The sequence below is a fragment of the Microchirus variegatus genome (assembly GCF_963457635.1).
Source record: "Microchirus variegatus genome assembly, chromosome: 7".
Classification (NCBI taxonomy): domain Eukaryota; kingdom Metazoa; phylum Chordata; class Actinopteri; order Pleuronectiformes; family Soleidae; genus Microchirus; species Microchirus variegatus.
The window spans coordinates 15,818,679-15,832,088 of NC_139808.1; the positions used below are offsets into that span (position 1 = coordinate 15,818,679).

Sequence of the window (13,410 nt, forward strand, 5' to 3'; positions counted from 1 at the left end):
CCATCCTATTTTCTTCTTGGAACATTGTCCATCCTTCCACACCGGCTTACTAGTATCCCAAACATGACAAAGAATTCAACCTATAGTCAAACCAGGTGTGACTGAATTTGGTTCAGTCAAATGTGAATAGTTTTTGTCAGTACATGGCTGCATTGTTTGGCCAAGTTGTGAAGCCAGTAGGATCCAAAAATTTGCCATTTTCAATAATTCATCATCCATCATGTGCCTGGCAGCTAGATTTACCCACTCTAGACTGCTGGTTGGCTTCAGACACTGTTTATGCAAATAATGTGACAACAGTACTCTGCTTTGGTTTGTGCATCAAAACACTGACTGTTTCAAGAACTTGGCCAACTCACTACAACGGCACATTTGTAGGGCTGTTTGGAGTGTGTCAGTGGCCCCAAAGACACTGATACAAGATGAATATGCAATCAGAACTCAAAAACTACAATTAGCCCATGGGACAACCCTTCACAGATGCAGGCCACAAGTGTACTTACTCACTGAAATATAATTCTTTTGAAATCAACCACCAGCATGTCTGACCTTTTGGACTAAAACTGTTGGGGCCACCTCTCGAGTCATTTTTTTTTTCTCTGTAAACACTGGTTGTACATAAAAGTCTCAGTGGATCAGCAGTTTCTGAAAAACACACAAGCACATCTGGCACCAACAACCATGCTACAACCAAAGTCTCTAAAATCACCTTTCTTTGTCATTCTGATGCTTGGTTTGACCTCCGGCTGGTTGTCTTGATGATGCATGTTTATTAAATGCATTGTGTTATTGCCATGTGATTGACTGACTAGATGTTTGTAACAAGCAGTTGAACAGGTTTACAGGGGGTTGTGTCTTTGTATTCTGCTCATGGGGGAAGGTTTAGACTTGCTGAAAATAATTGTTTGCCTCATCTTCCTTTACACTATTACTATTTTGTTTCTTTAAGGTCAATATATGTCATAAATTATCTGCTGTTTATTCTTAGATGAATGTGGGGGGGAGCTGCAATCAATAAACAGCTGATCTTGGGCAAAAGGCAGGTTATGCACCAGAAAGGTCACTAGCTTTTCACAGGGTCAACATAGAAAAAAAACAGCTATTCACACTCACAATCACACCCACAGTAAATTTAGATTCTTCAAGTAGGCTAATCTTACCCTAATCTGCATGTATTTGGACTGTGAAAGGAAGCTGATAACCCTGAAAGCATCCATACACACTAGTACTCCCAAGCATGGAAGACTTTTTCTGACATGTCTCTGCTTTGCTGCAGACAAGCACATGTAATTCAGTTCCAAGGGGCAAGTGGCAAGGGTTAGAAAGAAGGTAAAATGAAATGGGTAAAAAAGAGAAATGGGACTGGGACAAAGGTCCTCAAATAGGCCCCTGATTGAACCAGTTTTCAACCGGGGACCTTAATGTGAGGTTACCTGTGGTGTCATATTTTTTCCCAAATTGCAAGTTGATTTTGTCAATATATTTCCAGCCTTTGTGCTAAGCAACGCTTACTTAATCATGTCTTGGCTCTATCTCCTATCTGTATCAATTCCACAGACATGGGATTCTTTTCATTTAAAACTTGGCAGGATGGAGAATGAGCATATTTCACAAAATGTCAAATTATTCCCCCTAGAAAAAAAAATACTAAACCAAGCTGTGAACATTTCGAATCACTGCTGCTGGATGAGTCCTGTTTTCTTCATAGCTTAATTAGTACTATTTTAATGTTGTCTAAACTAAACTGTGATATGTTGCAATCTTTTTAGTAATTGTTCGTATTTTTTACTGATGTTTGAATATATTGTTTACTCCGAGTGTTCCTCATATTTTGGTATTATTTGTCAGGTATTTCAGTATTCTCCTTTATGTAAAAGCCTTTGTTTTGCTGCAGCGGTGACCCAGTTTCCTCATGGGGCTCATTAAAATTTCATCTTTTCTTAACTTGTAGTTATCTGTGTTGCGTTCTCGTAGTGTGTATTTTTGAGTAGAGCGTGAAAATGGCTTCATACCGCTGTGGGACACATTTGAAATCACCATCTTAAAGTCACCACGAGTAACTCAAGAGTTTTCTCTGGTTCTAAAACTTTTTTCGTTTCTCCCCTAATTTCTGTGCTTCTGCTGTTGCTGCTGTCTCCCTGCCGGCACCAGTTGGAGGCGTTCTACTCAATTTTCACCACGGAGCAGCAGGACCATGTCAAGTCAGTGGAGTATCTGCGGAGTAACTTCAGGCCCATCCAGAGTTTGGATAACCGCCATGTCTTCAAGTCATCAGTCAAAGATGCCTGGCTACCTGACCTTACTGACAACTCCGGAGGACCTTATGGCACAGAAGCTTCCAAAGGTAGGGCTATACTGAAACTTTTTTTTTATTTTTTTTTAAACAAGAACACTTTTTTCATATATTCAAAAAAAGCCTATCAAAAGCCTTACGTTATCCTTACGGGTAAGAATAACGGGTAACGAGGGCATGTCCTAAAACGAGTTTAAAAGTAACATTGACTTGTCAGTACAGTCAAAAGTACTGCGACCAGTAACATTGACCTGGTCGCAGTACTTTTTGAACACACAAGTTAATTTGTGCATTTACTTTACTGCGTTTTATGTGTTATCGTCACTGAATCCAGATGTTTTTTTTTTGTTGTTGTTGTTTTAAATCTTAATAATTGTCTTATTGCCTAGAACATAGCACCGTTTTGAAACATGAAAATTACTTGTTAAAAAAAAGTGTTAACTAGGCACGAGAGAAACATTACACCTTTGGGAAAGCTACCCAAAGTGTAGAATGATAATGAATAATGAAAAAAAAAAAAATACACATGTTCACAAGTCTTTTCACAGTGAGACATCCACAGTAAAAAAAAACAAAAAAAAAAACAACAACAACAAAACAGAGTAGTGAGTAGAGGAGTTCTGTGTCTGGCTGCCAGGTTTTTTGACAATGGCAGGTCAATCACAGTAGTGGCAGAATTAGCTGTCTGCTGTGTCATTTTATAATTAAGCTCACCACAATACATAGTTACATACATTTATTGTTTCGTAAACTCAGGGTGAAATCAGTTGGCCTCAGTCCAGTGGAGTTTAGTCTAGTCCTCATACAAATGATATGATCATTTTGTGTCAGTCCACTGAAATTCATTCGCAATGAACACAATTCACAAGTTAGTTTGGCTTCAAACACAAGTTACTGTCGCAAGTGTTACACTTATCCCGGCCTCTGTGTTTGTATAACAATGGTAGGTTCTAGAAGAAAATACATTTTGCTAAAGTTAGAGGGTAACATTTCCATGCGTCTTATGTTGTGTTTTTGCAAAGAACATATTGTTCTGCTGCATGTTTACAATCTCTTTCTCTGCCCACTGATTTATATTGCATCATTAAAGTTGCTCTTCTTGCTAAAGTGCTCCAATATTCTCACATTATTTCTCGATGTGACATTTCCTAATGTTAATAAATGAGAAATATTCAGTGTGCGTGCATGTGTGTGTGTGTGTGTGTGTGTGTGTGTGTGGTCTGGGCTGGCTCTCTGTCATTTCACCAGCGAGCTGGGTAACTCCCCTAGCATAAGGCAGTGGGAGGCAAACCAGCCGTCCTCCCACTCCTGCTTCATTACCACTCAAACAACACCACACATTTTTGCGCTGTGTGTGTGCGTGTGTTCTCTGTGTATTTGTCAGTGCTCACGTGTGGCCTATAGCATCTGTGTTGTGTCAACTGTCCTCACAGGGTTGGTTCCCTCCTTTACTTCAGGCAAACTCCCATATGGATGACGACAAGAGAGGTGCATCACCTAGATGCATACACACACACACTACATGGAGGTGTGTGTTGTGTGTGTGTGTGTGTGTGTGTGTGTGCGGGTTGTCCTAGCATGCTGTGTGTGCTCCTGCAGATTGTCCTTGAGCAGAGCAGCGGGACATTTGATGAAAGCAGATCTATAAGGCTGGCACAGAACGTGTAGAAGAGGAGGAGGAGGATGAAGGACGGCAGGGTAGAAAAAGACAAAGAGGAGAATTGGAGCAGAAAACGCAACAGACAGATGGAAAGGCCGTCCGCATGCCTCCTTCACACCCTCGACAACAGGCGTAGCAACAGCTGAGTGGGTTAGGTTAGACTGCTTCAATAAGTCTGACCTGGTCTATATCACCTCTCCAATGTACAGATGCAAGTGACAATGTAGACTGAAAACACAAGCCTATACATCAGCAGCCAAATAACATGAGTCATTTTTCCTTCCACTCTCCGCTTGTGCTAATTTATTCCATTTAACCAATGGCTCAGCCTGATTACCTCCCCTTCTGCTACTGATTGTTTCCCATCAACCATGATAGTACATTTACTTCTGGGTGTATGAATGAAAGGTGGCCTCATATTAAGTGAGTCAGAATGATGGATAGATGCTTGCAAAAACACAGCGGAGCAGTGTGTGTTAGGAAAGCTACGCCCCTATGTTTTATGAAATATGTTTCACTTTTTACACTCAAGCAAATCAGGATCGATATCACTTTCATCTCTGTGTGGATTAATATCAACCCAACACGTTTGTATACGTCCAGTGACCAGAATTGTGTCCATGACATTAATTAAACAGTCACTCAATCTAAAATGTGTTGACACTGTGCTCGTGCAGAGCTCTCACAGCGGATGGATCTTGCCTGCCATTTTGGGAATTACAGACTAACATCAGATTTGACAGTTTCGTAAAGCATTTACTCAGTCCGCTACCTTTTGTTGATGATGTTATGAAAAGACTCCCCATTACATATACACATACTCAGCCACTTTCTCAGTTCTAGGTTGATAATGGATTGAGGGTCTCCATTAAAAAAAAATCCATTGTGGCTAAAAAGGATTAATACCTTAATTAATATTATTTTTTCCACCCTCTAGGTGTTAGTTAATAGTTAGTGTACCTTTTCAAATTGCAAGCCTGAAATCTCCTTCCTGAACTGGATGTGTGTTTTGTATGTAAGTGTGGGACAGAAAGGGTTGATTACAGTACAATTTAGGGTCAATGAGGGGGAATTAACACATCTGAATCTAGAAATGGAATTGCATGTTTTTCAGCACCTGAAGATGTGAAATATGCTCCCTCTGCTGTAGTTGTAATGTGTACATGATGCAGTGTTGCAAAAGTCAATCTGCATTGTGATTCTTCAAATGTCCAGGCAAGAAGTCATGGGTTGTGTGTGTCTTCAACTAAACAACACACATCCAGCTCCCACAGTCTGTAGAAAGACTATAAATAGTTCAATCAAAAATAGGATCACAAGGTGAAAAACACGATAGATAGCGGTTGTGATTTACAACAAGAAATAAAAAGAATGTCAAAAAAATAAGTTGACAAAATGAAGCAAAGGCATCTTTTTTAATCCTCAGACTTTTCTTGACTTGCAGAAAATCGCCTTTTAACAACAGATGAAAAGTATGGAAAAGCTACGCAAAGATGAACTCTGCCCCTTCCCATGTTCCTGAAATAGAAACAGATACTATGAACAATGAGAAATCAAGCTTCTTTTAGACATTTGGCTTGTAATGAGGTTAATAATTGAGTAACATAAAATGAAAACATACATGCACCTATGAATTGTGAGAACAAAGTAATGATGATAAAATAAAATAATATACAAGTGTATACAAATTATGTACAAAGAAAAAAAAAAGACAAATATCCCAAAGTATGTAAATGGGCTATGAGATCACTGGGTAAACACTAGATCAGTGATAGCTGTCAGAATATAGAGCTTTTTTACACAGATTATCGCTTAGATGTTTCAGCGTCAGCAGCTTTAAAGGTCCCATATTACGCAAAATCAACCTTTAATCACAACATCACAGTATTGCACTTATATATGGATGAAACAGTAAGTTGATGTGTTTGATAAAAAATTTAAAACAGCCCTTGACTGTCAAACAAGATTGTAGTCTGAATGCAACCTTCTCGCTGAAAACTTTGTGCAAATGTTCCTTTTGGTAAAAAAATAAACAAATCGTAAGCTGAATGAGGCCACTGATAAACATCTACAATGACCTTTTTTTACAAAAAAAAAAGATACAAGTACATGCTCAAGTATTTTGAGCAAAGCACTCCTTGCAGTCCTCAAAGCTATTGAATTGCTGCCTGATGTAAAACACAAAAACAACACAGTGTTAAAGCACATAAAGGCAGAATAAATTTGAACACCAGCTCCAGTTAAGTTACTTTTATTTGTGAAAAGCCAAATTACATTTTTTTTTTGTTTGTTTTTTTTTAATCTGAAACTTCTTTAAATATGAAAATGAAAAGTAAGTTAGCAAACCACCATATTACCCACTGGTTTGTGAACTCTACACTCACTCCAAGTATTTGGTCTAGTGACATGTCTTTTTATTCCCCCAGAAGTATAATAATAACCATTTCATTTTACACAACCAACTATAGTGTAAAGCAGGATTTGGCAACACATATTGGTACATTTCTAACAGCAGAGATCCCACACTGAGTTCCCAGCCAATCCGTCTCAGTAAAAAACCTTGCAGACCGACCCGCGATCGAGACCAATTCATCGATCAACCATCATCAACGTGCTGCATGGCCAAAGGCGTCCTTTACTCCTCCAGTTTGGCTCTCGCCGAGACAGAGAGAGGCAGAAAGAGAGATTTGTCCTCTGTGGGTTTTATGTGTGTCAGCCACCACCTAGACCCCATCACTCACTGCCATCCAGACCTCTCCCCCGTGTGTGTGTATGTGTGTGTGTGTGTGTGTGTGTGTGAGAGAGAGAGAGAGAGAGAGATGGCCCGCTTATCTTTGATGAAAGCTGGAAGAGGATCTGTTCATCACCTGGTCAGACACACAGTACTACAAAACCCTTTCAGCTGACTTACACGTGGGGAATATTAGAAGTCATTTTGTCTGGCCCACGGGCGCTTTGTAGCATTTCTGCTGCTACAGGGGAGTTTGCAGAAAGCCACAGATGAATCTGAATCTGTTTCCAATGCAGTTGTTTGAATTTGCCTTTTTATCAATTTATGGGACTTTTACCGCACAACATTGGAAACAAATTCTAAACTCTTTTCCAAGACAATTTTTCCATTTGGATTTTGTTGTGCACAAAAAAATAAAAAAGGCTGATGAAACCCTACCTGATAAGCTCATCGACACATAAACACGTCCACACGCACAAACTTAGAACATAGCTGACTGGGCACACGGTTTATATAAACGATTAAATAAACTTCCCCTACTTTATGAGCATACTCTGTTTGACCTCTAATAATGCCTGTGCATTTGTGCATATGTGTGAGTTTGTGAATATGTGTGCTTCTGTATGTCTCTGTATGTTTTTGTGTGACTAATGGCTTTATTAATGCTACACCACATGGGGCTCCACTGCAGAGAAAAACTCCACTGCAGCTCTTTATGAGCAAGCTAATCAGTTTGGTTCCACAAGGCACGTGAGCTCTATTCTTAATCAACCCATGGTCATCATCAAAATTACCTCGTGCATTTGCATAATATGATACAGTGCTTGAAATAACCATTACGTCCTTTGTTGTATGCTATACCTCTCTTTCTCAGCAGTTAAAAAAAGTGGAACGAATTGCTGTTTAACGTAGTGTACAGTTATGCTGATCAAAGTGTGTGGACAGAGGACGCTCTGTGCCATATGTGATATTTGAATTTGCCATTCCATCATTAATGTGCTGCTATAACAGCCTCTTTGAAGGCTCTCCAGCAGATGTTGGAACCTGGCTGCAGGCTTCCCATTCTGACACAAAAGCATTAGTGAAGTGAAACACTAATGTTGAGTGATAAGGCCTGTCTTATCAGTCAGCAGTCCAGTTTATCCAAAATTAAGAGAATCCCTTCTGGACTCTGTGCAGTCCAATCAAGTTCTCCTGCACCAGAGGTGCAGTGCTATTTGTGTGCATGTGCAAGTTCATTCATTCATAATCTACCACCTTATCCTCCACATGAGGGCTGCAGGCGGCCGCTGGTGCCTATCCCTGCTGATGCAGAGTAAAAAAAAAGGACAGGTCACCAGTCCATCACATGGCCAACATATAGAGACAAACAACCATTCATTCACACCTATGGTCAATTTAGAGTGTCCAATTAACCTCTGTGTGTTTTTATACTGTGGGAGGAAGCTGGAGAACAGCAAAATATTTTATAAAATACAGGAATAAGACGCTGCTTTTGCACCCAGTGTTGTATTTATGCACATACATCAACATACATAACTGCCTGTCTGCTTTATTTTATAAACAGACAATAAAAAACCTTAAAAAACTACCACAAGCTAACCTTTTCATGATAGTAAGTGTGTCACTGGATAAAGGATAAATAAAGTAAGTTTTACCTTGGGTGATACAGCGAGACTGTGGGATCTTTTTTCCCAGTAAAATAAAGTCAAGTGAGTAGAGAAGGATTGCAGATAAATGGGATTTTGTCTTGACATCAAAAGGATGGCGACACATGTGCTTGCGCATTTGTAAAGGATAATTAAATTTGGATAGGGAATGATTTGTGAAGAATATAAACACAATAAATCCTCAAGGGCATATCTTTTTTGTTATTTTCTATTCAAGCTCCTTGAATCCTCTTTTCAGTTGAAAAGATGTGTGTATGGGTAAAGGTATAATACAGTCAGACTTGTTATGAACAAGCTTTTTTTTCTCGTGAAACACACACGACAGCAGTATGGATTTGAAATATGCTGTCATCCACAATTTGGCTTTCATCTGCATTCATTTGACTACAGATTTGATTATTTAGGAAGTTTCGAATTGGTATATAGTGTACAAACTTGGCTATGTAGCTTTAATATTCTAGCAAATGATCACTTTTTGGCAACTGTCTGCTAGTCTTTGCAGAAAACATAAGCCTAATTTAATCAGCTGCAACAATACCAAGAATATGAGCATCGATGCCTTGATGCACTTTACTGATTTCAGAGATGATTGGACCTTCAAGCACCTAAAATATACATAAATATGAATATAAATGAGAGCTGCAGATGCTCTATGTTCTCTATAGAAAGGTGGAGGACTCTCTCCTCTCGTGTGCTCTAGCAGCAGTGACTTTTTTATGGAGTTGCCTTTGTGCATGGAGGCTTTTGTCATGCTGAAATGGGGAAAAAATATGGCAAGCCACCAAAACACTGAGGCTGTGGAATTGGCAATATGTAAACAACACTTCATGCAAATGTTTCACTTTGAAAACCTATTAGTAGTAATTACCTTTGAGCTGCCACAAGGCTTTTGATGTGAAAAGTCAATAAGTATGCGTTTCACTGATGAAAGCCTAACAGCAATTGCAAAAAATAGCTCAAACGAGAGCAAAGCTGGGTGTAATATAACCAACGAAAACATTGTTTTTTTTTCTGTTAGGAGAAGATAAACTCTCTGTTGTACTGATGGAATCAATGTGTGGAAGAGTGAATATGCCCAATCCTCCGGGTAAACTTTTGCACAGCAAATAGATTTAAATGGGAGCAGATCAGACTACAGAAATCTAGCATCTAAATCGTACAGTTCATGTGGGAGAATAAAGGCCTGTGTTTTATATAAACCCCATTCTAATATCGGTCCTACCCCATGTTTCAGAATCCACTATAATTATGAAATATTCAATGTATGAAATCAAATACTCCACACTGTGTCCCTTTTCCTGAGCAACCACACTGCTCACACAGAGACACCCAGTGGTCAGAAGCAGCCAGTGCAATGCTTGTCCTCTTTAGTGAATGGAGAGATTTATTTTTTTGTGTGTGCATATTATAAAAACTGGTAGCATAAACACACAGTGCATATGTGTTTGCCTTATATCTCTCAAAGATAGATATCAAAGGGCAGAGCAGGTTGTCTGCAATTTGCCCTAAGGCAACAATATATGAGCGTGTGTGTGTGTGTGTGTGTGTGTGTGTGTGTGTGTGTGTGTACTGTATGGAGATGACTCAGAGCAACATTAATAACACATCATGAATACAACTAACACTCACACAACTCTCTCTCTCGCTCTCTCTCTCTCTCTCTCTCTGAGTGTATTTGAATGATAAGCTAAGCCTGTGTATCTAGCCATAAATTATCTGTTTCCCTCTCATCACTCCATTGTTCCTTCACATCCACCCTTCGCTACTTCCTTTCCTTTCCGTGTTCATCCCTCAAGTCTTGCCTCTCTCCACTGTTCGTTCCTCCTCCCTTTCTTCCTCTGACCTCACATCTAACTTTTATTTTTCACCTCTGCCCTCCTTCTTCTTCTTCTTCTTCTTCTTCTTCTTCTTCTTCTTCTCTCTCTTTTTCCCCCTGTCCTCCTGCCAGTGTGCAGCAGTGCTCCCATCAACATGAAGGTGCAGCATGTGAACAGCAGCGCCCTCATGGTTCGCTGGGCCCGTCCTGAGGTCACCTACCACCCGCCCATCCTCCACTACCTGGTGTCGTACAGCTGGACGACCCACGACGACAGCTATGAGGAGACGCATCTTACCGACGCCAAACACAGACTGGTGAGTGCTGTTACAGAATTATCCTCATGGAGTGTTTTTTCATTACAATTAAAGAGTCATGTGATATCAAGGACAAAATATTGGGAACAAAGCCGGGGTAATGTGGCTCTAAGTGAAGAACTGCTGCAATAACAGCGGATATGTATAAGTGAATTTTAGTTTTATAGTAAATCAGAAGTCATTTTGCTGAAAATTCCAGGTAATGTACAGAGATTTATTTCCAGACTTTCTCTGGACTTTGTCATTCACATTCACATTAGATGCATAGCTGGACACTGTCTTGGTGAGTTGCATTTCCAAAAACCAGAGAGTCTCTAGAGAATCCAGGCAAGGTGGTTGTGTCTGGCTTGAAGGAAACACACTGACTTATTCACTTGCTGCGGATTATTCTGCTCACGTGAGCTCATTCAGATGTTGTCCAGAGATTTTATTAAAAAGAGATGACAGGAGAATCCCAGCGAATGTCCGGAGTGACTTTTGCGGCTATTTTTGATCACACATACAGCCGCTCTTGACACTCTTATATAATATAAAATATCCCGCCATGAGTGGACCATGGAAGGAGCTTTACCATGTGTTGCATTCAGGTGCTGAAACGTTTGTTTCTGCACATACAGTATATAGACAAAATAAAACCCAGGACACAATAAAACAAGCCAATGCTTTGCTACTCATACAGGTGGACACGTCAGCTACCATGTACTCATAAGGACTGAAGAATACATATTTAGTACTGAGCAAATCGGACCCATGAAGGGCAACTTTTAGGTTCTTAGTAGACACGAACCAATATTTTTTGGCATTGCCAAAATTAATTTTTCTGTCTATCTATTGAAGAGCTCAGGGGCCAAGTCTATCACAGGGCCAACATATAACCAATTTATTCATGTTCAACTTTGGACTGGAGTCAGATGCAAACCATCACTTTTTTTTTTTTACTTTTATTAATCACTGTAGAGGAGGCAGTTACCAAAACAAAAGCAGATAATATGAACATGTGTGAATAAAAGACAGTGCTGGAATACCCCCCTGCAGCCAAGCACTGCTGCCAATAATCCACACAGTGTCCCCAATGTGTCAGCATGCACAACAATACAATAACCCAGATTCATAATGCTATGACTTAAGCAGCAACAGCTTCTGCTAGTCTGAATCCATATTCGAAATACATGGGTATACATGTGCCTACTGTCATGCAGGCATACACATTGATTTGATTCACGTTTCTTTTGGTTTTCAGTCGTACAACGTGTATTAGGACAATATTTGCTCAACATCAAATAGCCCTCTGTGTATATGCAGAACAATGATCGCAGTGCTTTATATCCATATTTGAATGAGCTTTTAAGTCTACTCATTACACACACACAGACACACACACACAGTGCTTCTCTGATGTGCTTCCCTGGCCTGGTTTGTGTCGTTAAAAAAAGGTATAAGCTCTGTTTAGACTGTTTTCTGACTCGTAACTGTCAATAGCCATGTTTGTACCTTTATACTGTATTATTCCCCAAAGACGCAGAGGAACAGTGAATGCTTTCAGTTCTGCCCTCTCACACACACACACACACACACACAGCTCCCGATTCATGTTCACAGCTCTGCGTGCCTCATAACACACACACACGACTAGGATGCTTTTTAATCCTTGTTGGTTTGGTGATGTCTGGTGTAACAGCAGAGTTGGTGTTGGTCTCATTAAAGGATACTTTCAAAGTCTGTCATAACAAGACACTTGCAGACCATGAACATTAAAATTCTAGGTTCATGCCAAATAGAGACGCTTGTCTGTCCCGGGATACGTAATTGCATGTAAACACTGTCTCCAAGGAAATTACATTCTGACAAAGCTCAACCGCATTCTGAGTGATGTTTTGTAAGGAACCAAAACCAAAATAATTTTATTTACATGTTTAAAAATGTGCATATGATTTGTTTGTGTATCTTTATTGGTCAATAACAACATGCACAGTCTAGTTCTTATAATATTCTGAAGTTCCCCCCCCTCCCAAACACTCTTACAGTGACCTAGGTTCAATTCCACCTCATGTTTATTTCCCCTGGACTCTTTCCTCCTTTCACACTTTACAGTCTGATCTCAAATATGCCTGAAATGATAACACTACAGTATATAAATCTGCAAAAAGATAAAAAATGCATCCTTTGCTCTTGAACTGTGGCCGGTTGCTTGGCAGATGACTGGCAGACATCTTGCAATGATCAACAACCCGTCCTCCTCCCAGTGACAGTTTTACCTCAAATTCTGCTTGGTGATGTGTCCAAAACACAACATAAATCACAATCGCATTTCTTTTGAAGTGTAATTTAGCAATGCAGTTTTGTTGTGTGCAAAAGGTTATTTTTGGGAAACTGGGTCGAAATAGATCAATAGACGGATGGATGTACTTCATTGATCCCAAAACTGGGAAATTATTGTATTGCAGCAGCAGAGTTTCACGCACTTGAAAGACCCTTTAAATAAAACAAAGAGAGAATATGAGAGAAAAGCAACATGAAATCAACTAAAATGTATGCAGCTCTACAAGAAGGTAGAGAATATTAGACATAACATATTAAATATTACAATTAACAAGTAAGTGTATATCGTTTCCTTTTTCTTGAAATCTAGCAAATGTGGAACATTAAACTGCCCTGTGCCTAAATGGAAAGATTGTCCACAATGGCCTCATACACTCGGGTTTACGGATCTATAATGTCTCTCATCAAAATGAGAAACCCTACAGCTGTAATCAATCCTCATCTCCATATAGAGCAGAGCTACAGGCGGCGTTCAGCAACACTAATGTGATGCTTCCACAGTCTGAGTTTGACACATCAAATAGAAATATTTTGTGGTTTTTTTAAGTGCAAAACTCCCTCCTTCTGTTTCCTCGCTCAGATAGAGCAGCGACACGCGCTTGTC

General features: G+C 39.7%; 1 protein-coding gene across 1 annotated transcript in view; it reads left to right on the plus strand.

The window, feature by feature from the left end:
* LOC310929584 (receptor-type tyrosine-protein phosphatase gamma-like) overlaps positions 1 to 13,410 on the plus strand; it is a gene marked incomplete at its 5' end in the record, with an annotated part of 392,250 nt that overhangs the window by 339,978 nt on the left and 38,862 nt on the right. The window contains 2 exons of the mRNA XM_083892388.1: positions 2,152 to 2,344; positions 10,303 to 10,487. Coding sequence (XP_083748514.1) covers positions 2,152 to 2,344; positions 10,303 to 10,487 — 378 coding nt within the window. The remainder of the gene's footprint in view (positions 1 to 2,151; positions 2,345 to 10,302; positions 10,488 to 13,410) is intronic.